Below are 27,348 nucleotides of genomic sequence, written 5' to 3'. Positions count from 1 at the left end.
AATGAAAAGTCACAGCTTCTTTAAAAGGTGGTTTATATTATACAAAGGTCATAGTTTAGTCTGTTACTGAACTACACTTGATATTAACTAGTGACACAGTTTTTGCATGAAACTGTTTATAGTGACAGCAAGTTCTTCCTGCATTTATCATGCCTGATACAGTATCAGTGCAACTCAGTAACGCCCACAGGCACCACCACAATACCTGTCCTACAGGTGAACCTCACGTGTAGTGGGAGTGTCACTATTCTACAAACAGGAAGAGAAACTGCCGAGCTGACTGTCACTCTCTGGATTTAGCTCACAGGGAAGTATATCTTTGGATTAGACCTGAGGAATAGACTCGGTTTTGGATCCTTTCAACAATTTATCCAGTTATTCTTTATTGCTGCCCCCAATCAGCGGTGCTTCATTCCTACCAGTTCTTGCCTGTGTGTATCTTCTTCATTTCCTTGAGTCACCTTGATTTATTTTCTCTATGTTCTCACTTCCTCAACTCCTCTTCTTGTCTTTGCCGTCTATTCTCCTTCATATCTAGAGTTCTCCAAATTCAGAATCGCCAACCGTTACCCGCTTTTATACCATTCCCACTCCCCTGTAACCATGCACACATTACATGGAGGGCACAATGCCATTGTGGACAGGAAGACTGTGGAAAGGGTCATGCACAAGTTGGATAGTTTGTCACAGCTCAAAGGAGTTCCCCAGCTTCAGAGGAGCCATCCTTACCTTCCAGAAATCACCCGAGACATAAAGGCGCACCTACGCTTAATCCTAGAGAAGACCTCCAACCTGGGACATAACCAGTACCTGTATGTGACAGTGCACAGTCTACTCAGCAAGACAGCGGAGTGTTCCGAGATTGTGAATAAGGAAGGCATCATGTCCAGGTGAGTGTAGTGTGTGCGCACACACACCTGTACATTAATGATGACTATAACAGCTTTCTCTGTACACTGAGACTGGGCATGCAGTAATTGTTTACTACTATATCTATTGCACACTCACCTACACTGACAATGAGCCGAAAATAAACCTATTTTCTCCAGTGAACAAGTATAACTCTTCAGTATAAGCTACCCCAGGCATAGCCAACCTGTACACTGACACTGAGCATAACTCTGCAATATCACCTGCACTGTACACTGACACTGAGCATAACTCTGCAATATCCCCTTCACTGTACACTGACACTGAGCATAACTCTGCAATATCCCCTTCACTGTACACTGACACTGAGCATAACTCTGCAATATCACCTGCACTGTACACTGACACTGAGCATAACTCTGCAATATCACCTGCACTGTACACTGACACTGAGCATAACTCGGCAATATCACCTGCACTGTACACTGACACTGAGTGTAAATCGGCAATATCACCTGCACTGTACACTGACACTGAGCATAACTTGGCAATATCACCTGCACTGTACACTGACACTGAGCATAACTCGGCAATATCACCTGCACTGTACACTAACACTGAGTGTAAATCCGCAATATCACCTGCACTGTACACTGACACTGAGCATAACTTGGCAATATCACCTGCACTGTACACTGACACTGAGCATAACTCTGCAATATCACCTGCACTGTACACTGACACTGAGCATAACTCGGCAATATCACCTGCACTGTACACTGACACTGAGCATAACTCTGCAATATCGATGTTCACGGTGGGTGAAGCACTTTCCACAGAAGGAGACTGTGGAAAGTGCTTCACTCGGCTATACAAACAGTCTGACGGACAGCGGCAGCTAGCGATGATGCGGGAGCGCACATCAGCGCTCACCGCTCATCACCCGGCCATACAGACGAGACGAGTTTGAGCTCAAAGTAGCTCAAAATGCCAAAAGTGAGTTAGTTTTAGCTCAAAATTGCCCAGTGTGTATGGGTCTTAACACCGAGTATAACTCTGCATTATCACCTACACTGTACACTAACACTGAGTATAACTCTGTAATATCACCTACACTGTACACTAACATTAAGCATAACTTTGCAATATCACCTACACTGTACACGAACACTGAGCATAACTCTGCAATATCACCTACACTGTACACTAACACTGAGCATAACTCTGCAATATCACCTACACTGTACACTAACACTGAGTATAACTCTGTAATATCACCTACACTGTACACTAACACGGGTGGTCAATCCGAGTTGATCGCTCGTTATTTTTTCCCCGCAACGGAGCGATTAGTCGCTAATGCGCATGCGCAATGTCCGCAGTGCGACTGCGCCAAGTAAATTTGCTATGAAGATTGGTATTTTACTCACGGCATTACAAGGTTTTTTCTTCGTTCTGGTGATCGGAGTGTGATTGACAGGAAGTGGGTGTTTCTGGGCGGAAACTGGCCGTTTTATGGGTGTGTGTGAAAAAACGCAGCCGTTTCTGGGAAAAACGCGGGAGTGGCTGGAGAAACGGGGGAGTGTCTGGGCGAACGCTGGGTGTGTTTGTGACGTCAAACCAGGAACGAAACTGACTGAACTGATCGCAGTGGCAGAGTAAGTCTCGAGCTACTCAGAAACTGCTAAGAAGTGTCTATTCGCAAATCTGCTAATCTTTCGTTCGCAAATCTACTATGCTAAGATTCACTCCCAGTAGGCGGCGGCTTAGCGTGTGCAAAGCTGCTAAAAGCAGCTTGCGAGCGAACAACTCGGAATGAGGGCCACTGAGCATAACTCTGCAATATCACCTTCACTGTACACTAACATTAAGCATAACTCTGCAATATCACCTACACTGTACACTAACACTGAGTATAAATCTGTAATATCACCTACACTGTACACTAACACTGAGTATAACTCTGCAATATCACCTACACTGTACAGTAACACTGAGCATAACTCTGCAATATCACCTGCACTGTACACTAACACTAAGCATAACTCTGCAATATCACCTACACTGTACACTAACATTAAGCATAACTCTGCAATATCACCTACACTGTATAGCATAACTCTGAAATATCACCTACACTGTACACTAACATTAAGCATAACTCTGCAATATCACCTACACTGTGCACTAACACTGAGCATAACTCTGCAATATCACCTACGCTGTACACTAACACTGAGCATAACTCTGCAATATCACCTACGCTGTACACTAACACTGAGCATAACTCTGCAATATCACCTTCACTGTACACTAACATTAAGCATAACTCTGCAATATCACCTACACTGTACACTAACACTGAGTATAACTCTGCAATATCACCTACACTGTACACTAACACTGAGTATAACTCTGCAATATCACCTACACTGTACACTAACACTGAGCATAACTCTGCAATATCACATGCACTGTACACTAACATTAAGCATAACTCTGCAACATTACAAATTATCTGTTTTAGAAGCTTTATTAAATTTACCACAGAGAGAGAGATAGCTACACCGGGTATCCAATTAGCCACAGTAATTTACCACAGCTAATTGTTTAACTGGGGGCTATCCTATTAGCCTTGATAGGCCGGCAAAGCCAAATCCACAATAAATAACTTTTTTCTGCGGTAAGTGCCTCGAAAATACATGTATTTTTGCGAGAGGCCAGATGTACTAAGCCTTGAAAAGTGATAAAGTGGAGAGTGTTGAAGTACCAGCCAATCAGCTCCTAACTGGCATATTACAGGCTGTGTTTGAAAAATGACAGTTAGGAACTGATTAAATGGTACTTTATCAATCTCCACTTGATTCCTTTTCACGTCTAAGGAGTCTATTCATGAAACAGTGAGAAGTGTGAAGTGAGCAAGAGGAGAAGTTGCCTCAGTATTGAGGTAACCGTTATAAAGTGCATTCTGTAAAATAGTACATACTGTACTGTAGCAGTTGATTGGTTGCCATGGGCAACTTCTCCAAAAGGCTCACTCTCCGAACTTTTCACTGCTTCATGAATACGTCCTTTAGTATATTTAGAGATATGGGGGGTCTATTCATGAAGCAGTGAAAAAAGTGGAGAAGTGAGCCAGTGGAGAAGTTGCCCATGACGTGCATTCTATAAAGTTATATGTAGCAGCTGATTGGTTGCCATTGGCTCACTTCTCCACACTTTTCACTGCTTCATAAATAGACGCCCGAGAGAGAGAGCGAGAGAGCAGTGGAGTAGCACTTATGGCACTATTAATGGTCTGGCATGTTCTGGTGGTAATGCTCCCCAGTCCTCACAGCAGCATCTCCAGCGTGTCCGTCCGCTCACAGACAGGCGGCAGCTGAGCTCCTGTCTCTTCTCCCAGCATGCCATGCTCGGCCAGCAGCTGCAGCGGCGTTTAATTGAAGGGTTGTGATTGACCTCATCACCCTTCATTTTTGAATTGATGACGCCGGCGCTGGCTCCACCACAGGTAGCCCCCCTGTTGCTAGGCCCCTGCTCCTCTCCTCCAGCATCTTTAATCTTCTATGCAGCCCACTACACGGGGGAGGGGGGTTAAATGAGTAGAGATGAGCGGGTTGGTTTTCTCTGTGTCAGAGCTCAGTGTTTTGGTCTGGAAAGCTGGATGCTGTTGAATCCCATCACCTGCTGCTACCTTGGTAACAGGCCGCTGGTTGCGGAGAATGGTTGTCTCTCAGCCAACCAGTGGCCTGTTATCCTTTGCCCCTTTCAGACTTACATAGCCGGGTCGCACCCGGGAATGTGTACACAGGTGCTTCCCGGGTGACCTGGGATGAAAAGCCGGGTCGCTAGGACCCTTTCAGACTAAGCAAAATCCCAGGTTGATGCGCGTTCACGTGCAATAACCCGGGAAATTTTTGCTAGTCTGAAAGGGGTATTAGTAACAGGCTGCTGATTGGATCTGACAGGCAGAAGTGAGGGGGCCTGTCAGTCAGCGGAGAGGGACTGCACTCATGACCAGAGGACAGCTGCTGCTGTGGGTGACCCTGGAGTAGCAGGAGATGGAAGGGATGCAAAGGTCAGTAGCAGGAGATCACCATGGCACCATGCCGGTGTGTCTTACTGCACACACCAAAGTCAGGCACTGAGGAGCAGGACCAGCCAACATGGACACACCCACCAGCATTCCCGGCGCAGTTGAGAGTGGGGACAGAAGAATACATACAACAGCTGGGTAAGCGCTATAAAGGGGCGGGACACTACCAGTTGAATTGTTATGACCATCATTACAGATCCATGCGTTGCATAGTGATGTACACACTGGTTGGTCTTACAGATCCATGCGGGATCAGTATGAGATCCCAGTGGTCGAGATCCAGGCGGTCAGGAGACCAACCCGACAGCCAGGAACCTTCAGTCGCCACAGGGTTCTATTCCCCCTCGGGCGGTTGCGGGACTCTGACCGTTGGTATTGCAGCTTGTGTCGGGATTCCAGTGTTGGTATATTGACTGCTGGGAACCCGTCTGGCGGTCACTTGACTGCCTCCCATCCAGAGGCGGATTGGCCATAGGGCTTACAAGGAAGATCCCCAGTGGGCCGACGTACCCGTGGGGCCTGTTTTGTTTGAGGACATGTGGTCCTTTTTATAGACATAATAAATAAGATGCAAAATAATTTGAATATATGAAAATGACTTTGCCACTTAGCCTGTGATTGCAGATGATCTAGTGTATGCTCTGTCTGCCTGCTTGGCTGACATATAAGATTGAGTGAATAGTGATTGGGATACGGTTGGTGTAATAAGCAAGAAAATATATCTTTCTAAAGAATTATATAGTTTCCTAAATTCTGAAGGTGTATCATATAATGTGCTCATAATATTTAATTTTATTTCTTTTTAACTTCCCCCTTGATGCTGGACATGCCCTCTATCTGGAAAGTCTTAGGGGAGAGGGTGCTGCTGCCATGGCCCATGGCTAGACCTTACCCATGTGGGGCCACTAGTACAAATTTTTCCAGGGCTGCTTATTGTTCCCAATCCGCCCCTGCTCCCATCCATGCATTGCATAGTGATGTACACTGGTTGGCCGTGCTGTAAATGACTGGCGCTCTTAAAAGTAACACACACAGGAGAACTCGCACAAAGTGTTGCGCTTCCTGCCTCTTGCAGGCTATTACATTCCCCCCATAGTAAGGAATTGTTGCCAATTCCTGCACCCTCCGCCCCCCCAAAGCCCCCCCCCCACACACACACACACACACACAATGTGGGACTTTGAAGCTCTGCTGCAGGACACTGTACATTCCACTGATTAGATAAACACCCAATAATAATAACAGGGAAATACATTGCAGTTTTTAAAACAGGATCACAGACTTCCTTATTACAGTCACAGTTAAGGCTTTTTCTGTGTATAGATAAGATTAGCTGAGGGCTGATTAAGCACAAGGCCATGTAAGAGCCCCATTTTTTGTGATTGGATTGTTTAGTCCCATCCTCAGTTTTTGTTGGTACAAGTTAAGTGACTGGAGCTGGCGTCTGGTAGCGACTTTTCCTTTACCATCCTCCAACATAAAATCCTCCATCATAACAATCAGGTCAGCTATCAATAAATACCGTCTGACCTTTAAATCTAGCTATCGGTGTCTGTGGGCTAGATGCATCATCGCTTGGAAAGTGATAAAATGGAGAGTGAAAAGTACCAGCCAATCAGCTCCTAACTGCCATGTCACAGGCTGTGTTTGAAATATGGCAGTTAGGAGCTGATTGGCTGGTACTTTTTCACTCTCCATTTTATCACTTTCCAAGTGATGATGCATCTGGCCCAGGGTCTTTATTTTAGTGTTAAGCTAGCTTAAAGTCAGTGTTTAAGTTTATCACAATAAAATTATGGACACCTTAATTATTATTATTATTATCCTTATTTATATGGCGCCACAAGGGTTCCGCAGCGCCCAATTACAGAGTACACAAACAAATAATCAAACAGGAAAACAGCAACTTACAGCTAATGACAGTATAGGACAAGTACAGGGTAAATAAACATAGTTACATCAGCAGATGACACTGGAATAAGTATCAGGTGGCAGAAGACTGATGGATTTGGTGCAGTTGAAGATTATTAAAGTAAGAAAGGATAAGCACATGAGGGAAGAGGGCCCTGCTTGTGAGAGCTTTCATTCTAAAGGGGAGGGGTAGACAAACAGGGGTGACACAGATGGAGTACATAGAGAGCGTAGAACAGAGGGTTAGGATGAGATTTGGCTGGGTTTGGTGAAGAAGTGGGTCTTGAGAGCCCGTTTGAAGTTTTGTAGAGAGGTGGAGAGTCTGAGGGTGAGCGGTAAGGAATTCCAGAAAAGTGGTGCAGCACGTGAAAAATCTTGGAGGTAGGAGTTGGAGGAAGTAATCCGTAGGCAGGAGAGTCGGCGTGCATTAGCAGAGCGAAGAGGACGGGTGGGAGTGTAAAGGGAGATAAGGTCAGAGATGTAGATGGGAGAGGAGTGGGTGAGGGCTTTGTAAGCGAGTGTGAGAAGCTTGAAATGGATTCTGAAAGGGAAGGGGAGCCAGTGAAGGTCTAGTAAGAGAGGAGAGGTGGACGTAGTGCGTTTGGTGAGGAAGATGAGCCGGGCAGCAGCATTGAGGATAGATTGGAGTGGAGAGAGGTATTTGTCAGGAATGCCAGTCAGGAGGAGATTACAGTAGTCCAGTCTGGAGATGACCAGTGAGTGGATAAGAGTCTTAGTAGCATCCTGGGTCAGAAAGGGTCTGATCCTGGAAATATTTTTTAGATGAAAATGGCAGGTTTTTGAGAGGTGCTAAATGTGTGGTTTGAAGGAGAGGGAGGAGTCAAGGATTACTCCAAGACAGCGCACTTGGGGGCTAGAGGAGATAGTAGTGCCATCAATAGATAATGAGATTGTAGGAGGTGAGGTTATGCGGGAGGGAGGGAAGATGATCAGCTCGGTCTTAGACATGTTAAGTTTAAGAAAGCGCTGGGACATCCAGGAAGAGGTAGCAGAGAGACAGTTGGAGATACGAGTGAGGAGAGCAGGGGAGAGGTCTGGAGAGGAAAGATAGATTTGGGTGTCATCAGCATAGAGATGATATTGGAAACCAAAAGAACTAATAAGCTTACCTAGTGAGGACGTATAGAGAGAGAAGAGAAGAGGACCAAGGACAGAACCTTGGGGTACCCCTACAGTTAGTGGAAGTGAGGGGGAGGTGGAGTCATGAGAGGAGACAGAGAAAGAACGGTCAGAAAGGTAGGAGGACAGCCAAGAGAGGGCAGTGTCACGCAGACCAATGGAGTGAAGGATTTGCAGTAGGAGAGGATGGTCCACAGTGTCAAAAGCAGCAGAGAGATCAAGTAGAATAAGTATAGAGTAGTGTTCCTTAGATTTAGCAGCATGGAGGTCATTGCATACTTTTGTAAGGGCAGTTTCAGTGGAGTGGAGAGGATGGAAGCCAGACTGGAATGGGTCAAGCAGTGAGTGTGAGGAAAGAAAGGAAGTAAGGCGGTTGTAGACAACACGCTCAAGGAGTTTGGAGGCAAAAGGGAGGAGAGAGATGGGTCGGTAGTTGGAGAGAGTGTTTGGATCAAGTGTAGGTAATTAAAAATGAAGCAGCTGTATGTAATTATAAAACAAATATTGAGCAGTGTAGGTGGCATGATACAAGATTCCATTTGTTACTGTTACACGGATCTTGCCATATTGAGTCAATGCCGATCCAACAACAGATGATCTTGGAATAGCAACAAATCAGCATCCAGCTTGTCCACATGTTCAGTGATATACATCACGGGAGTGTGGTATAGAAGATCTACAGTGTCTGGGTAGATAGTCATTAGGTCGACCCCATATGGTCAACATGCATTATGTTGATGGGGTCAAAAGCTTGAAAGGTACAAAAGGTCGACAGGTAAAAGGTATTGAGTAAGGTCAACGGGAACAAAATGGTCGACACAGAAATGGTAAACACATTTTTGTAAAATTTTTGGGGTGTGATTTGTATGTATCATGATATGTCACCACAAACAGTGGAAACGTGTACCCTTGTGGGCTCACTTCACTCACCATCAATTGCTCACCACGCTTCGGGCACGGTGACTTGCTCCATTACCGATTCGCTCGCCACAGGTTGCTATTCCCAATCGTAGTCCACGTGGATAGTAAATCCAGCAAAAGTTGTGAAAACATGTTCAAAAAACCAAAAACATTTGTGTCATCATTGTCAGGAGGACCTTTTGAACCTGTCCACTTTTTGTACCCATTTACCTTAATGTTGGATCGGTATGGGATAACGGCGTATTCCGGCATCGGGATTACGGCATCAGTATTGCAACTGCTGGGATCCCGACAGGCGGTATTTTAAACACGTACCCTTAATGCATGTCAACCATATGGTGTCGACCTATTGACTGTTCCCCATCACTGTTGCTGGAACCAGGGCCGGTTGTAGACCTTGGGGCGCCCAGGGCGAAAGTTTCCTTTGCCCCCCCGACGGTGAAACAGAGTTTAGTGCGCGCCGTAGGCGCGCGTGAAAAAATGGGGGCGTGGCTTCATAGGAAAGGGGCATGGTCAGTTCGCCCCCTGTAGAGTTGTGCCCCCTGCAGCTGTTGTGCCCCCTGCAGCTGTGCCCCCAGTAGCTGTTATGCCCCCTGCAGCTGTGGCCCCAGTAGTTGTGCCCCCTGCAGCTGTTATGCCCCCTGCAGCTGTGCCCCCAGTAGCTGTTATGCCCCCTGCAGCTGTGCCCCCATTAGTTGTGGCCCCAGTAGTTGTGCCCCCCTTAGTGTGCCCCCTGCATCTGTGCGACTATTAGTTGTGGCCCCAGTAGTTGTGCCCCCTGCAGCTGTGCCCCCAGTAGTTGTGCCCCCTTAGTATGCCCCCTGCAGCTGTGCCCCCATTAGTTGTGGCCCCAGTAGTTGTGCCCCCTGCAGCTGTGGCCCCAGTAGTTGTGCCCCCTGCAGCTGTGCCCCAGTTGCTGTTATGCCCCCAGTAGTTGTGCCTCCTGTAGCTGTTATGCCCCCTGCAGCTGTGCCCCCAGTAGTTGTGCCCCCTGCAGCTGTGCCCCCAGTAGCTGTTATGCCCCCTGCAGCTGTGCCCCCATTAGTTGTGGCCCCAGTAGTTGTGCCCCCCTTAGTGTGCCCCCTGCAGCTGTGCGACTATTAGTTGTGGCCCCAGTAGTTGTGCCCCCTGCAGCTGTGCCCCCATTAGTTGTGGCCCCAGTAGTTGTGCCCCCTTAGGATGCCCCCTGCAGCTGTGCCCCCAGTAGTTGTGCCCACCAGTTGCTGTGCACCTAGTAAAAAACTAAAAAAAAACTTACTAGCCCCGTTCCTGCTTCCCAACCACTGCACTCCATCTCTGCCGCCGGCGCCGCTCCTCTGATCTATGGGAGAGACATCATGACGTCTCTCCCATAGCGTTACACAGAAAGGTCCTCTCCGCGAAGGGAATCTAGACGCTACTGCGTCTAGATTCCCTTTGCGGAGAGGAACTTTTCACAACCGCTGCCGCCATCCTAGTTAGTAGCGGCTCTTGCCAGGGCGGCGGCTCCCCCGGGACAGCGGTGCCCCGGGCAAAAGTACCTGTCCACTTTTTGTACCCATTTACCTTAATGTTGGATCGGTATGGGATCCCAGCGTATTCCGGCGTCGGGATTACGGCATCAGTATTGCAACTGCTGGGATCCCGACAGGCGGTATTTTAAACACGTACCCTTAATGCATGTCAACCATATGGTGTCGACCTATTGACTGTTCCCCATCACTGTAGCTGGAACCAGGGCCGGTTCTAGACCTTGGGGCGCCCAGGGCGAAAGTTTCCTTTGCCCCCCCCCCCCGACGGTGAAACAGAGTTAGTGCGTGCCATAGGCGCGCGTGAAAAAATGGGGGCGTGGCTTCATAGGAAAGGGGCATGGTCAGTTCGCCCCCTGTAGAGTTGTGCCCCCTGCAGCTGTTGTGCCCCCTGCAGCTGTGCCCCCAGTAGCTGTTATGCCCCCTGCAGCTGTGGCCCCAGTAGTTGTGCCCCCTGCAGCTGTGCCCCAGTAGTTGTGCCCCCTGTAGCTGTTATGCCCCCTGCAGCTGTGCCCCCAGTAGCTGTTATGCCCCCTGCAGCTGTGCCCCCATTAGTTGTGGCCCCAGTAGTTGTGCCCCCCTTAGTGTGCCCCCTGCATCTGTGCGACTATTAGTTGTGGCCCCAGTAGTTGTGCCCCCTGCAGCTGTGCCCCCAGTAGTTGTGCCCCCTTAGTATGCCCCCTGCAGCTGTGCCCCCATTAGTTGTGGCCCCAGTAGTTGTGCCCCCTGCAGCTGTGGCCCCAGTAGTTGTGCCCCCTGCAGCTGTGCCCCAGTTGCTGTTATGCCCCCAGTAGTTGTGCCTCCTGTAGCTGTTATGCCCCCTGCAGCTGTGCCCCCAGTAGTTGTGCCCCCTGCAGCTGTGCCCCCAGTAGCTGTTATGCCCCCTGCAGCTGTGCCCCCATTAGTTGTGGCCCCAGTAGTTGTGCCCCCCTTAGTGTGCCCCCTGCAGCTGTGCGACTATTAGTTGTGGCCCCAGTAGTTGTGCCCCCTGCAGCTGTGCCCCCATTAGTTGTGGCCCCAGTAGTTGTGCCCCCTTAGGATGCCCCCTGCAGCTGTGCCCCCAGTAGTTGTGCCCACCAGTTGCTGTGCACCTAGTAAAAAACTAAAAAAAAACTTACTAGCCCCGTTCCTGCTTCCCAACCACTGCACTCCATCTCTGCCGCCGGCGCCGCTCCTCTGATCTATGGGAGAGACATCATGACGTCTCTCCCATAGCGTTACACAGAAAGGTCCTCTCCGCGAAGGGAATCTAGACGCTACTGCGTCTAGATTCCCTTTGCGGAGAGGAACTTTTCACAACCGCTGCCGCCATCCTAGTTAGTAGCGGCTCTTGCCAGGGCGGCTGCTCCCCCGGGACAGCGGTGCCCCGGGCAAAAGTACCTGTCCACTTTTTGTACCCATTTACCTTAATGTTGGATCGGTATGGGATCCCAGCGTATTCCGGCGTCGGGATTACGGCATCAGTATTGCAACTGCTGGGATCCCGACAGGCGGTATTTTAAACACGTACCCTTAATGCATGTCAACCATATGGTGTCGACCTATTGACTGTTCCCCATCACTGTAGCTGGAACCAGGGCCGGTTCTAGACCTTGGGGCGCCCAGGGCGAAAGTTTCCTTTGCCCCCCCCCCCGACGGTGAAACAGAGTTAGTGCGTGCCATAGGCGCGCGTGAAAAAATGGGGGCTTGGCTTCATAGGAACGGGGCATGGTCAGTTCGCCCCCTGTAGAGTTGTGCCCCCGGCAGCTGTTGTGCCCCCTGCAGCTGTGCCCCCAGTAGCTGTTATGCCCCCTGCAGCTGTGGCCCCAGTACTTGTGCCCCCTGCAGCTGTGCCCCAGTAGCTGTTATGCCCCCAGTAGTTGTGCCCCCTGTAGCTGTTATGCCCCCTGCAGCTGTGCCCCCAGTAGCTGTTATGCCCCCTGCAGCTGTGCCCCCATTAGTTGTGGACCCAGTAGTTGTGCCCCCCTTAGTGTGCCCCCTGCACCTGTGCGACTATTAGTTGTGGCCCCAGTAGTTGTGCCCCCTTAGTATGCCCCCTGCAGCTGTGCCCCCATTAGTTGTGGCCCCAGTAGTTGTGCCCCCTGCAGCTGTGGCCCAAGTAGTTGTGCCCCCTGCAGCTGTCCCCCAGTAGCTGTTATGCCCCCAGTAGTTGTGCCCCCTGTAGCTGTTATGCCCCCTGCAGCTGTGCCCCCAGTAGTTGTGCCCCCTGCAGCTGTGCCCCCAGTAGCTGTTATGCCCCCTGCAGCTGTGCCCCCATTAGTTGTGCCCCCCTTAGTGTGCCCCCTGCAGCTGTGCGACTATTAGTTGTGGCCCCAGTAGTTGTGCCCCCTGCAGCTGTGCCCCCATTAGTTGTGGCCCCAGTAGTTGTGCCCCCTTAGTATGCCCCCTGCAGCTGTGCCCCCATTAGTTGTGGCCCCAGTAGTTGTGCCCACCAGTTGCTGTGCACCTAGTAAAAAAATTAAAAAAACTTACTAGCCCCGTTCCTGCTTCCCAACCACTGCACTCCATCTCTGCCGCCGGCGCCGCTCCTCTGATCTATGGGAGAGACATCATGACGTCTCTCCCATAGCGCTACACAGAAAGGTCGTCTCCGCGAAGGGAATCTAGACGCTACTGCATCTAGATTCCCTTTGCGGAGAGGACCTTTTCACAACTGCTGCCGCCATCCTAGTTAGTAGCGGCTCTTGCCAGGGCGGCGGCTCCCCTGGGACAGCGGTGCCTCGGGCAAAAGTACTGCTTGCCCGTGGCAAGAGCTGCTACTGGCTGGAACGCCCCTATCCGTATGCTTGGATTCATAGTCGCCATCATGGTCAGCACACACTTGCTCTAGCCTTATCCCTGGTGCAAAAGAGCTGCCTGGAAACAGGCACAATTATCACCTGCAGTTCTAAACGTTCTGCTCCGCTGTATACGCTGTGCAAAAACACACGATATGCTCCGCAAATGGACTTGCTTTCAACCATAATAGTAAAATATTTGGCTGTACAGTTGCAAGCTAAAAACATAGGTTAGGCATCCGATGTATCCCAGGATTCAACCACCTTTCCACCACTTCAACCGGTGCAGAGCTCCAAGTGCACCATGTGCCAGACCTGCAGCATTTCCCATCTGATATATGGTGATACATGCTCATGCACATATTTGGAGTCTGAGCACATTATATGTGGTTCCAGTATATCTTTCAGTGAGTGTATTAATCACTAGTGAAAGCAATTTTCTATTGTTATAGGGCATTTGTGGATGCCAACTTTTAAGTAAACTTGGAGGTTTCTTCAAGGGAAATATAAGGCACTGCCACTAAGTGGGAGTGCCATAGTGTCCAAGCCCTTGGTGAATGAACTGGTAATCCCAACTTTTACTACAAGGTTCAAGTCCTCAACGGATGGATTAGCAATTCCAATCTTCTGATTTTAAGTAAAATCGTCATAACACCCCTGAAGAAGTCATTGTGTGACGAAACGCATAGGGTTCACCAATCTGCAACAAACTGTGTCTTTGTATTTGTATCGTCTCACCCAGAGCTCATACCTTTGCTAAGGTGAGGGTGGGTCTTACTAACAACCACTGTACATAGACATGTTCATTGTAATATTGGTGTAAGATGAATTTTATATATGTTTTAAGATATACATTGTATTAATAAAACAATGTCTGATTATTATTATTTTCTTGGGTGATATTTTTTTGGTGAGAGGGTCCATTTCAGGTATCCATCAAAGACTCTTGATACATTCAATATCGGGACTAGTCCACATCTACAGTCTTGAAGTGAATTCAGTATTGTGTATACTAGCACACTTGCATATTATTTGTTTTTATGTATATGTATAGGTTCTCACTAACAGGGGTTCCATCATAAGTGCTGCTTTGCTATAACGCAAAAAAGTAATATTTTTATCTCTGTGTGTGTGTATATATATGTATATATATTTACAAGCTACTAAAATGCTAATGTGATGATGACACAAAGGGTAAGCCTGCAGCCTATACAATTCTTGTACTTTATATCAGAGCTTATTTGTGATGTTCTTGGAATGCAGAACACTTATACAGGTAGTAACGCTGATGTGCATATGGAATGTTGGGGTCCAGCTCAGCCTGAGCCCAGTGCCGTCTCAATTTATCAGATGAATGGACAAGTTTGCCCAGCTCTCACTGTTCCTAGAAGAAAGCTTCTGTTTGTTTGATAAGGATTAGCACATAAACAGTGGCAAATGCAGGATTTTTAAAGGGGGGTTTCCAAATGCCAGTCTACAATCTCCCACTCTGCGGGAGTCTGGGGGAGCGGTATAAGAACCTAGTAATGACCCTGGACATTAATGTAAACACTGGTCTTTTTTTACACTGGGGATGGTATGGAATACAGTATTAATATTTAACACTATAGATGGTCTATAGTATAGGCTGTATCAAACAAAGTGGTCAATAAAAGATTAAACATACCATAGTAAATAAATACACAAACATAACAGAAGCAGTACTGCACTTTCTAAGCACACATTCTCCCACCTCATGGTAAGGCTCCTGTCTCTTCTTCCTGGTAGTTACTCTCTGGTCCAGAGCACTGATTGAGGACTCAGATTCACACACACACACACACACACACACACACACACACACACACACACACACACACACACACGTCACACACACACACACACACACACACACACACACACACACACACACACACACCAAACTTGGTAGAAGAAGCTGCTACCACTGGGCATGTGCAGCAGCTCTACTCTGTCCCTTACACTGCATGATGTAGCGGCTGCTCTAGTAATCATATTATATACCATTGCTATTGTCATAATGTGAGCCTATTGTCAAGAGGAGGGGGTTTCCGAGCAACCGGAAACCCCCCCTGCGTTTGCCTATGATACAGTATACTTACCCTTACGTACACTGTATGCTCTGTCGCTGAGCTTCAGTTCAAGATGTTGTGAAGTGTCATCTGTGACCCTTCTCTTGTTTCTGTCACATTAGGTATCAACTCTGTTTCTGTTTAATATCAGAGGTAGTCAATTGTCATTCATGTTTTAATGTATATATCCCCTTGTGAAGGGAAAAGTTTGCCAAGCATCTCCTAAAGTATTTTCCCATATATTAATTTAATAATTATAACTATTTTTTTAACACCTGTTTTGTTCTTTAAAAGTAGTGGCACACAATGTTTATATGACTTTTATCAGTCAGTATATAATAGGTTCAGAAAACATTCATCGTTATTATGGCTTGTTTTATGATTAATTAGTATTCCATGTGTTATGATTAACATAATCTTTTATTGGTTAGGCAAGGTTCCAACTGGGACAATAGCCTGGTGAATGTTTGTTGTAAAGCTAGGCAGTGACACAGCTTGCAAATGAGGCCCAAGGGTTTATTTTACATCTGTTCCCTACTTTGTCGCTTTACTGCCACCCCCTTATCGCTCTGAGCTCTATACAATGACCACCCATGGCTATAGTAACCCCCAGGAGTGGTAAAATGTACCAGCTCCCACCAGCAAAAGCATACAGTATTTAACAAGTATATCGGTAGTACAAGTACACTTAACGACTCAATGTTAAATGATGCCAATATGTCTCCAAAAGTTAAAGTGCAACATCTAGCAGACATGGGGAGAGTTGTATCAAATAGCTAAAAGAGTGGAGAAGTGGATACTCAGATAAGTTGATAATAGAAACCAATGAGCTTCTAGCTACCATTTATCAAATACATTCTATAAAATGATAGGTAGAGCTGATTGGTTGCCATAACCAAAGGAAATGGGGTGTTTCCGGTTGCCTGGAAACCCTCCACTTCTCCATTGCCTAAAATTATGACCACAATAGTATATAATATGATTACTAGACCTGCCGACACAGGGTTACGGTCATTAGGTTGACACTCATTAGGTCAACCACTGAAGGGCGACAATGCCATTAGGTCGACATGGCAGTTAGGTCGATATGTACTAGGTCAACAGGTCAAAAGGCTGACATGAGTTTTTCACATTTTTTTCCATTTTTGGGATTTTTTCACACTTAGCGATCCACGTGGACTACGATTGGAACGGTAATCTGCCCGAAGCTCGCGAGCCATGCAAGGGGACACGGTGCACTAATTTGGGTTCCCCGTATCTTTACGGAGAAAACGACACCAAAAACAGTCAAAACCCTCATGTCGACCTAACGCCCATGTCGACCTAATGCATGTCGACCTAATGGCAATGTCAACCTTCAGTGGTCGACCTGAGTGTCGACCTAAGTTGGGTCGACCCAACGACCCATACCCCGCCACAACATGCAGTTAAATGACAAGAGCAGAGTTTCTGCACATGCCCAGTGATAGCAGCATCTTCTACCAAGACTGTTGTGTGTGTGAATCTGAGTCCTAAACCAGTGCACTGGACCAGAGAGTAGCAGCCAGGAAGTAGAGACAGGCGCCTTACCATGAGCTGGGAGAATGTGTGCTTAGAAAGTGTAGTTCTATCTCCTACTGGTTCTATTATGTTTATGTATCTATTATGGAATTTTTAAAATTTTCCCGACGACTTATGTTATTTATATTTGTTAAATATGTTTTATAAAGCCTATACTATAGACCATCTATAGTGTTATAGTGTTAAATATTAATACTGTATTCCATACACTATCCAGTGTATAAAAAAGACCAATGTGTGTGTATATAGGTTCAGGGTCTGTACTGTACTGGGTTCTTCTACCGCTCCACCAGACACCCGCTCTTGCTCCAATATTTGCAGAGGTGGAGATTCTGGATTGTATTTGGAAACCCCTCTCTAGAAATTCTGTGTCTAGGCATCTTATATTCATTGGTTTGTTATCTCCTTGTGCAGTATCGAAGCGTTGGACGGTTACTAGATTTTTCCTGACCTTTAGTCTTGCTAAACATGGAAATTTGACACAGCAAAAATTACAACAAATGTAATGATGTTGACAAGGCTGCTTTTCATATAGGTTATGACAGGCCGGAAGATCTCTGAATACTCAGTCAATGAGGTTATGGAGGTTTTTTTTATCACAAGCCGCACCCTCACTGGCTTACACCATGTTTGCAAGTTACAGTGCTGTAGCCAATATTGCTCTATTTGTCTGATTATTGCAGCACGCTTCCTCTGGTGTCTGCAAATCCGATTTTATTGGGCATGTTCGATTATCGATTATTATCAGGCATGTCATTATCAAGTGTGGCCATTTTATATCTGATAGATGTTCATACTTCTAAACTGGCAGTGTGCTGTACTCTTGAAATGTTGTGTACAGGCTGGTGGATGCAAAAACAGGAGCACGGCCAATACAGATTTGTACTATATAAGATGTGCCCATTGTCTCAGGTTCTTCATACAATTCTAGGAATGTGTAAGATGTATCAGAGGAAAAGACAAGCTCAGGTGGTGCCTTCTTGTGCATAAACGTCCCACAGCAGGCTTTTACTAAAAAGGAAATTGTGACTAAATATTCAGTTCTCGCAAGCAGCAAACAATACAAGGGGCTTATTCAATTAGCTGTGTGGATTACTACAGGCTTTTTGCAGTGCTTGGAGTTTCTGCTCGAGGTGCAAGAGGGTGTGAACAGAAACCCGCAGTAAGTCTGGCTTTTTTTGCCCGGACGCTGTGAGCGTGTTAACCCATAACGGAAAGGTAATAATTTGGCACCCTCCCCACCCCCTGTGCTACCAGTATCCCTGCAGTAGCCAGTTTCCCCCTCCCCCCCTATGTCTCTGCAGCAGCAGCCTGTGTTTGTGTTACCCTTTCCCCACCACTACTTACCTGTATCTTCTCCTTGCTCCTCCATAAGGCAGTGGCAGGCTCCTCACATACTGTTCTTCAGCGCACATAACATCACGCACGCAGCGCAGATAGGATGCATGCACCTTGCTGATTAGTCCAGCAGTACAGGCACAGAGCCCAGTCACAATCACTGGACTGGACATCAGCTAAGGATGGGTCAGGGGAGCTCCAGCTGTCAGCACCCCCTCAAATCCAGCACCTGGGACAAATGTCCTCCTAGCCCCCCCTTGTTGCGGCTCTGCCTATGGGTGTTCATGTGTTAGCCACGGATTTTCCGCGGAAGAAATGGCCCTTTAATTAAATAGCTCCAAATGCTAAAGCTCAAGGCTTTCTTCCCACAGTAAGCCTTGCATCTCACTGAATATGCCCCTAAGTCTATAATTGACTGGTTGCCTATAGGTCAAGCAATAAACAGTAGGTATGCAAATTCATACCTCCCAATTCCATTTTTTGGGACTGTCCTGCTGTTTAGTAAATATACCTCTCAGACCTAGTTGTAATATTCCTGATCCCTTGGGGAGATGTATCAAGCAGTGTAAAGAGTGGAAAAGTGGAGAAGTTGTAAGTAATTCTAGATCACAGTAGAGGTATTATTGACGTTAGAGGTATGATAAGTCATTATCAGCATTTTCCTTTCCACAGCAACTCTGAACTAACATCTCTTCTGCGGCTATTTGCCACTTGACCTATATTCTGCTGATAATGACTTATCATACCTCTACCGTCAATAATACCTCTACTGTGGCCTAGAATACTTACACTGCTTGCATGATAGAGAGTGTGCTAAGATCAGCAGTGGCACACGTGAATGAGTAGTGTAACAGTGGGGATCAGTATGCTATGCCAGCTATTGGGATCCCAGCGGTCAGCAGACGGATGCCGGAATCCCGACAGCCGGAATACTGTCAGCGAGCGCAGCATTTCCCCTTGCAGACTCACTGCACTCGCCACACTTTGGGCCTGGTGGTGACCTTCGGTCGCCACACTAATCTATTCCCCCTCGGGGGGTGGCATGGACCACCACCCGAGTGGGGATTCTGGGTGGTGGTCAGTATTCTGGCCACTAGCATTTCACCGGGTGTCAGGATTCCCCCAACTGTATAATGTCCAACGGGATCCCGATAGCCAGCAAATTGACTGCCTCCCTAACAGTGGTGTCCCATCACCAATGACCCTGATGACAGGAGGCAAGCGCTCGCCATAGCAGGCTAGACATGCTACTACATTATCATCAACCCAATACATCACCTATTACTACGTTATCACTAGGGACTTTCATCAAATTCTGCCCAGCCAATCACAGGTACCCTGGCATAGCCAGCGGTGTTTGCCTCTATTGCCTATCATTATCATATACATTACGATGTCATCTGAATACCCATATGTGGGGAAAGGCTTCCATAAGAGTTGTCTAACTAGTTCCTTATTTACTGTGCACATTATTCTGCTTATGTTATTCCATTACACTTACTCTACTAATGACCCGGATAAACCATCTGTAGCACTTTGTTTTATACTACTCTACTAATGACCCGGATAAACCAGCTGTAGCACTTTGTTTTACACTACTCTACTAATGACCCGGATAAAGCAGCTGTAGCACTTTGTTTTACACTACTCTACTAATGACCCGGATAAACCAGCTGTAGCACTTTGTTTTACACTACTCTACTAATGACCCGGATAAAGCAGCTGTAGCACTTTGTTTTACACTACTCTACTAATGACCCGGAAAAACCAGCTGTAGCACTTTGTTTTACACTACTCTACTAATGACCCGGATAAACCAGCTGTAGCACTTTGTTTTACACTACTCTACTAATGACCCGGATAAACCAGCTGTAGCACTTTGTTTTACACTACTCTACTAAAAGTAATGACCCGGATAAACCAGCTGTAGCACTTTGTTTTACACTACTCTACTAAAGACCCGGATAAACCAGCTGTAGCACTTTGTTTTACACTACTCTACTAAAGACCCGGATAAACCAGCTGTAGCACTTTGTTTTACACTACTCTACTAAAGACCCGGATAAACCAGCTGTAGCACTTTGTTTTAAGCTTAAATAATAATAAATATTGTAGTTGACAAATGGTGCTGCTACTGTAACCTGCACTGCTCATGGGTTATGGGTGGACCATGCATGCCCATTACATCCGCTGCCTTTGCAATATGACTTGGTGAAAAGATCGTAGTGATGGGCAGTGAGTGTGACTAATTAAATATATTTTTTTGTAGGTTTAAAATTAAATACATAAAATGGGAGTATACACTACTTTTATTTAACAATGGGATCCCGACAGCCGGCATTGTAACTGCATCTCACTTGTAGCAACTGTGTAGTTCCGTTGCTTTGTGGTCCACTGTGTTAAGATGCGGTTCTGTTCATTCTTTGATGCTTATGTATTTAGTGAGATACAAATGTACAACGTCATTATGCAGAGTCACGTGTGCAGCAATTGATATAACAGAGCTCTGAATAGTAGTCTTCTGGTAGTACGGTTCTTCTGCTATACGTATACTCAGTGCGATCTGAGTGTGATATTAGTACCCAGGTTTGCATTGCAGTATTAAATGATGGACTGGGGCTCCGAACCGGCCCTGGCATTAAGCACGTCACGGGGGTGTTAGGGACACAAGGGCATGATGCACAGGGACGTGCCGCAAGTCAGGGGGGCATGGACTCACTGCACCCCCCCATTTCAGTGGAGATGCACTGTTCAGACGGGGGGCGCAAGTCAGGGGGGCGTGGATTTTGCAGCATGTTCCCATTTCCAGGGATACGCATGCTTCAGGTGGTGGAGGCCGCTAAACCAGAGAGCCGGAGGTTGCTTTCCAGCTCTCTGTGGGACTGGACCGGCCTGCCAGCCCATCGGCCCTTCCGGCATATCATCCTATAACGTGTTTCACCCTGAGGGCTTTCTTCAGAGATGGGAGAATGTCCTGATTGGCTGGTTTAAATCTTCAAGGTTATTCGGTATACAAATTAAGAAATTACAGTATGCAATAGTTGTATCTTTTTTCTAATTGTATACATAATTCTTATTCAATGAAACACATTGTAATTACATTTTGAAAGTCCTAACCATGTTGCATTGTGTTCTACTCCATATACTGATATTATGCAATCCCATTCTGGTATTGTTGTGCATAGTCCAAATATTCGTCCTCACATTTATTAATTATATTCATCAAGCTATAGTTGTTGCTTGCAACCCCGGTGTAATCATGGTGCTAGTTAGTGATATTACATTCTTGCTTGCTGACATCATATCTGCTCTAGATACTGTGTTGAGTCAACATGATGCTGCAAAATGGGTTCAGTATGAATTATCGACGGTAACCTGACAGCAGCATCCCGGCCGTCAGTATGTCGGCAGCGGGGCGAGTGCAAAGAGTACCCTTGCTAGCTCGCTACGCTCGCCGGGCTGCGGGCTCAGTGGCTTGCTGTGTTTGCCACAGGTTCTATTCCCACTCTATGGGTGTCGTTGATACCCACGAGTGGGAATAGCCCGTGAGCCGGGATTCTGGCTGTCGGCATTGTCAGCAGTTGGGTTTCCGGTGTCGGTATCCTGGCCAAAATATTCAAAATCGCAAGGAAAGTTAGTGGAAATCATAAGGTGTTAGGCAGCTTGCGATACCGATTCGATTCCAATGCGCACTCCGCAGGGTCGGTATCGCAAGGCTAGATAGACTGTGCAGGCAATCCTGACTATCTAGTGTACTATCTAGTACAAAGTATAGTCAAAATTGGCACTCACACAAAATCGTACATAGACAAAATCTCAAGCACAGATAGTCAAAATCTGTACAATCTGCGCTATCTGGGCTCGGGGGGAGTTCAAGGGAAATCGCATAGTCAAAATCAGGCATAGCAAGGATCTCACCGTTTCTATGCACCTTAAGGGATGGAGAAACAAGGGGTGGATCCTTTAAGTAACTGCACAAATTAGGTAGATAGAAAACTACCAAAATTGAAGCCTCAAGGGCTGCAGGGTATTGAAGTCATAAATGCATCCAACTTCTTCTTTTGAAATGTGGGTCACATAATCTCCTCCTCTCCAATGCTTTGGTACTGCAACCAGGGGCGTAGAGAGTCACGCAGGGGCCCCGGTAATGTAACGGGGCCATGGCCTAAATAGATGTCTACGCCTCTAGAAAAAAATTAATTTAATAAACTAGTAATTGCCCATGCAATCCACAGGGGGCACCATTTATTCAAGGGGGGGAGGTAGGGCTTGGGAAGCGGGTCCCTCCTCCTCGGCCGGTGCCATCTTCCCAGTGATATTTAGGAAGATGGCGCATGTGTACTAGAGAGCAAAGACTTTGCTTTCATAGTGCAGTAGCCATCTTTCTGAAGTTGTCACTGGGAAGATGGCGTCGCCCAGCACCAGCCGTCTTGTTAGTATATCCGGGGGTAGGGGCAGCGGATCCGAGCCCCCATGGGCCCCTCCAGCAGCCAGGGCCCAGGGTAATCATCTCCCATTCCAAATGACCTTACATTCATACACAGCTCTTACAAGCCAGCCAACAGGTTCAGGGACTGAGCTAAGAACAATAGTATAAAAACTGTTAAGCCCTGTACACACGGGGAGATGTGTGCTGAGCGATCTGTCACAGACCACTCAGCACACATCTCTCCCCCCGCTCAGCACACAGGAAACAGGGGGGGGGGGGGGCGCTCACTTCACACAGCAGTGAAGTAAGCGATCTAACTAGAGCATGCCAAATCTAGAGTCAGCGACACGCGAGGCCGCGCACGGCTATCGCTATGGGCATACACATGGAAAGAATCGTGCTTAATTTTTAAGCAATCTAGTCAGACTGCTTAGAATTTAAGCATGGATCTCTCCGTGTGTACCCCCCTTTAGTAGTTTAATAGTGATTAAGCATGTGCAACGTGGAGTATAAGGGTCATCCAATCACAGTTTATAATTTAGGATTCCCTGAGATATCCTATTTTATGCTGGCCATACACTTCTGCGATTAAAACCACATGCGATTGCACTGCGATGCGAGAAATATTATGTGCAGCACATACTATCTTGAGACGTTATATTCGACCGGCGTGCTGGCGCATTGCATTGAAAGGTACCTTAAATGTGCATACAATCCTTCAATTTCTCTCACAGATGTGGTCGAAATCGAAGGATAGTACCGATAATCTCAAAAGTGTATGTGCACCATAAGCCTGTGCTCTATATGGGTGGTCTTCAGCTGGTTCACCATCTCTTCAGCAGTGCTCAGAAACCTGTCATGCTATTGTTATAATCTTATTCATGATTACATAGTCTTCAGATTTACACCATAGCCTTTTGCTTAGCTCTGTTCAAAAATATTTTGCATTCTTGTGTATTGCAGTGACGTCCTTACCTGTATTAATTTACTCTGGTCTCATATTGACTCACTAAGTTCATGTCAAGGACCAGTGAGACTATTAAAAGAAAACAATAGTTATATGATGATGTATGGAATAATTAATACTAGTACAAGTAAAAGGCTTTCTGCTACAATCACAAATTCATCAATGTACATCTTTTATAGGAGCAGTTGTGCTATGGTTTTTCTGCAAAAGATTTCATAGCGAGTACTAGACACAGGAATGGATATATACTGTAGGGTGAACAAGCACTACTGCGATTCATAAAAGAAACTAGGACACTACTATGGGGCATAACATTAAAAAAAGGCTCTACTATCGCTCAGAAAATGAACTAGGGCACTATTATAGGGCATAAAATGAACAACTGCTGCAGAGAAGTGTCTCTCTAGAACAGGGGTGGAGAACCTTTGTACCTCCAGCTGTTGTTGAACTACACATACCAGCATGCCTTGCTACAGTTTTGCTATTTGGCCACAAAGTCCTGGCTACGCCCCTGAGTGTAGTTTATTGGTTTTATTGAATATATATATATCCCCTATATAATAGCCCAGATCTGTGACTTTGTGACTCATTTGCTAACGCTGGGCGGAGTCACAACACTGGGCGGAGTTAGTCAAATGAGTCACAGATCTGGGCAAATCTATAGGAGACTAGGAGCAGAAACAGATAGTATGGGCATGGCACAAGCAGGGGTGCATCATACCTCCCAGCTTTCTTCAGGCAGAAGGAGGGACACACACACACGCGCGCGCAGCAAAAAGGGGGCGTGGCCAACGAAAAGGGGGCGTGGCTTCACAGGAGGGCCCCCGTTTTCGTCAGTGAGGGGGCATGCCTCCAGGGGCAGATTATGAGTCCGGGGGGCCCAGGGCACTTGAGACAGGGGAGCCCTATCTCATTGCTGTGCCTGCTGTGGGGTTGGGGGCGTGGCCTAATCGTGGCTGCGTGGCCACGCCCCCTTATGCAAATTCTTTTTATATGGCATTTTGGCCCCTCAGCTAGGGCTAAATCCAGAGGAGGTGGTCGCTCTCCCCTACACACCCGCACAGGCAGAAGAAAGCAGGGAGACTGCTGCCTCCCTGCAACACAACAGACCTGCCAACACGCAGCAGCGTGTGCTGACTGTAGCACAATGCTGCCGCTGTTGCTGGCAGGACGGGGGAGCTTCTGAGCTGGGACAGAGCTACTCCAGCCGGGGGGCCCCCTAAAACTGTGGGGCCCACGGTACGTACCTCCTGCCCACCCCCCTTAATCCGGCTCTGCTGCCGGAACCCTGGGACAGTTGGGAGGTATGGGGGTGTGTGAGGGTGTATGCCGTACAGACAGACGGGCACCGGCTCACTGTGTGCTTGACCCCCCACATCAGCATACTCAGCAGGGTCTCTCTGGCGCGGAGGAGCGTCACTTTCTGGCACACTCCACGCTTCTTAGCTGCAGTTTTGTGGGGCACCTGCCGCTGTGTAGGTTCCGTACTGCCTCTGTTATCTCCAGCCCCGGCAACCCCACCGCTAGCTGCAGCGCTGCTGTCCGCAGTGAGGTGCGCCCAGCTCCTTCACACACTTTAGCCAGCGGGTAGCGCTGCAGAAGTCCGAGCTGCTTGCACGCTCCGACCCCCTCCTCCCTCCAGCCGCAGCGTCTCCTGGGAGCTAACCAGTCACTCCCAGTCTCCCCTTACCACAGTGCCCGGCAGCCACGCAAGGTCCGCGGTGTGTGACTGAGGAGTGGGGGAGGGATGCGGACGGGCAGAGGAAGCAGGACTCCAGCCTGAGAGAGTCAGCCATGCCAAGTCTCCACCAGCAGCAGATCCCAACAGGTTGGAGTGGAACAGCAGCAGCCAGCAGCAGTGACTCCGGTAAGACACATCTGTCTGTGACCACTGTTTTGTCCCTAATACCAATCTCTCCCATGCCCTGTGTTCTGTCATGTCCCTGTCACCCCTGGCCTTGCCCTGTCACCCTTATCCTGGCTCTGTCACCCTTATGCTGGCCCTGTTACCCCTATCCTGGCCCTGTCACCCCTGTGCTTGCCCTGTCAACCCTATACTGGCCCTGTCACCCCTGTCCGGGTCCTGCTGCCTCTACCCTGGCCCTGTCACCCCTATCCTGTCCCTGTCATTTTTGTCCTGGCCTCGTCGCCCCTGTCCTGGCCCCGTCACCCCTGTCCTGGCCCCGTCACCCCTATTCTGACACTGACACCCCTGTCCTGGCCCCGTCACCCCTGTTCTGACCCTGTCACTCCTGTCCTGGCCCTGCATCTGCATGCCCTCTAACTACCTTTTTGGCAGGTACAGTACCCGCAGCGCCTCCAGACCCCTCCTCAATGCACCACACCTCCGCACCTTCCCCTCCACCACATGCAGCACTCCACCCCTCCCCCACACGCTGTGCCTCCAGACCCCCTACACCACCCGTGGCTCCCACTCCTCCGCCCCTCCACCACCCACAGCACCTCCAGACCCCCTCCACCATCCCCCCCCCCATATATGTCTCCCCCCACACCTGCCCCCCTCCACCCACAGCATCTGCAGACACCCTCCTCCATCTGCGGTCCCCCCCTCTCACCCACCCCTCCCCCACCCATGGCACCTGCCCCTCCACCACCTGCAGCGCCTCCGGACCCCCTTCCCCATCTGCCGCACCACCCGTACCTGCCCCTCCCCTACCCACGGCGCCTCCAGACCCCCTACTCCACCCCCGGCACCCCCGCCCCTTCCCATCCCACAGCACCTACGGAACCCTTCACCCATCCGCACCTGCCCCTCTCCCACCCGTGGCACCCCTGCCACTCCCCCACCTAAGGTGCCTCCGGACCCCTCCCCCATCTGCAGCCCCCACTCCTCTGCCCCTCCCCCACCCGCAGCACCACCCGACCCTTCCCCATCCGGGCCCCCCCCGCCACCTGCAGCATCTACAGACACCCTCCCCCATCCGCAGTCCCCCCCGCACCCACTACATTCTGTACATCGTGCCCCGCAGGTGCTGTACACGCCGTCGCAAGGGGCTGCGCCTCCTTCACCATCGCAACGCCCTTTCATTGTGCAATAATTAACCACTAACAAAGGAATGCAGGTAATACTCCATATAATACAAATATTGAACCCCAGAAAGGCATGCAAGGGTTAAGGGGGCGTAGCCCCTTGCGACGGTGTGAAGAGCGCCCGTAGGGCGCGATGAAGCACCTAGTATATATATATATATATATATATATACATCCAATTCAGTCGGCACTCAGTGAACTCAATGTCCAGCTTCCCCTGGTGCCTGAATCCTTAATCACACCATTCTGGTGTTGTCTGGAAAAAGGGGCTGGTGCTCCGAAACGTCACATCAATATACCAGTTTTTTGACATGATATACCCTGTGAGTGCCGTTTATTTCCGCCTTTGGACATTTATATATATATATACTTAGCATCAGGTTACAGAAGGACTTTCTGGCATTAGAACTGGTGGCGGAAAACCATGGGTGTTTCTGGGCAGTGACTGTGACGTGGACGTGTTATGAGAGTATCCCGGCCGTGTCAGTGAGCATGGCTGCATTCCTAAGCGCAAAGCCGCAGAGGCCATGTTTAGAGGAATTTTAGAAGGCGATGGCGTGCCTGCCATGGGCTGGTGCAAGTGTTGATGGTACATGCAATAGTGCACCTATGGTGGAGTGTTTAGAACCATTGGCGGTGTTGCATTGAAAGTGGGTATCCCGGGGCTTGCACAGTTGGCTCACGCTTGTA

The 27,348-nt window shown here is 48.2% G+C and overlaps 1 protein-coding gene across 2 annotated transcripts in view; it reads left to right on the top strand.

Annotated features, from left to right (window-relative positions):
* The first annotated feature begins 263 nt into the window (after positions 1-263).
* The window catches only part of CBLC (Cbl proto-oncogene C), an 80,286-nt gene continuing 53,201 nt past the window's right edge, over positions 264-27,348 (top strand). For both annotated transcript variants that reach the window (XM_063942606.1, XM_063942605.1), the window contains exon 1: positions 264-890. In XM_063942606.1, coding sequence (XP_063798676.1) covers positions 604-890 — 287 coding nt within the window. In that variant the 5' untranslated portion in view covers positions 264-603. The remainder of the gene's footprint in view (positions 891-27,348) is intronic.

The sequence above is a fragment of the Pseudophryne corroboree genome, chromosome 10 (assembly GCF_028390025.1).
Source record: "Pseudophryne corroboree isolate aPseCor3 chromosome 10, aPseCor3.hap2, whole genome shotgun sequence".
Taxonomy (NCBI): Eukaryota; Metazoa; Chordata; class Amphibia; order Anura; family Myobatrachidae; genus Pseudophryne; species Pseudophryne corroboree.
Note: the sequence above shows the minus strand (reverse complement) of the source record. Positions and strands in the feature narration are given on the sequence as shown.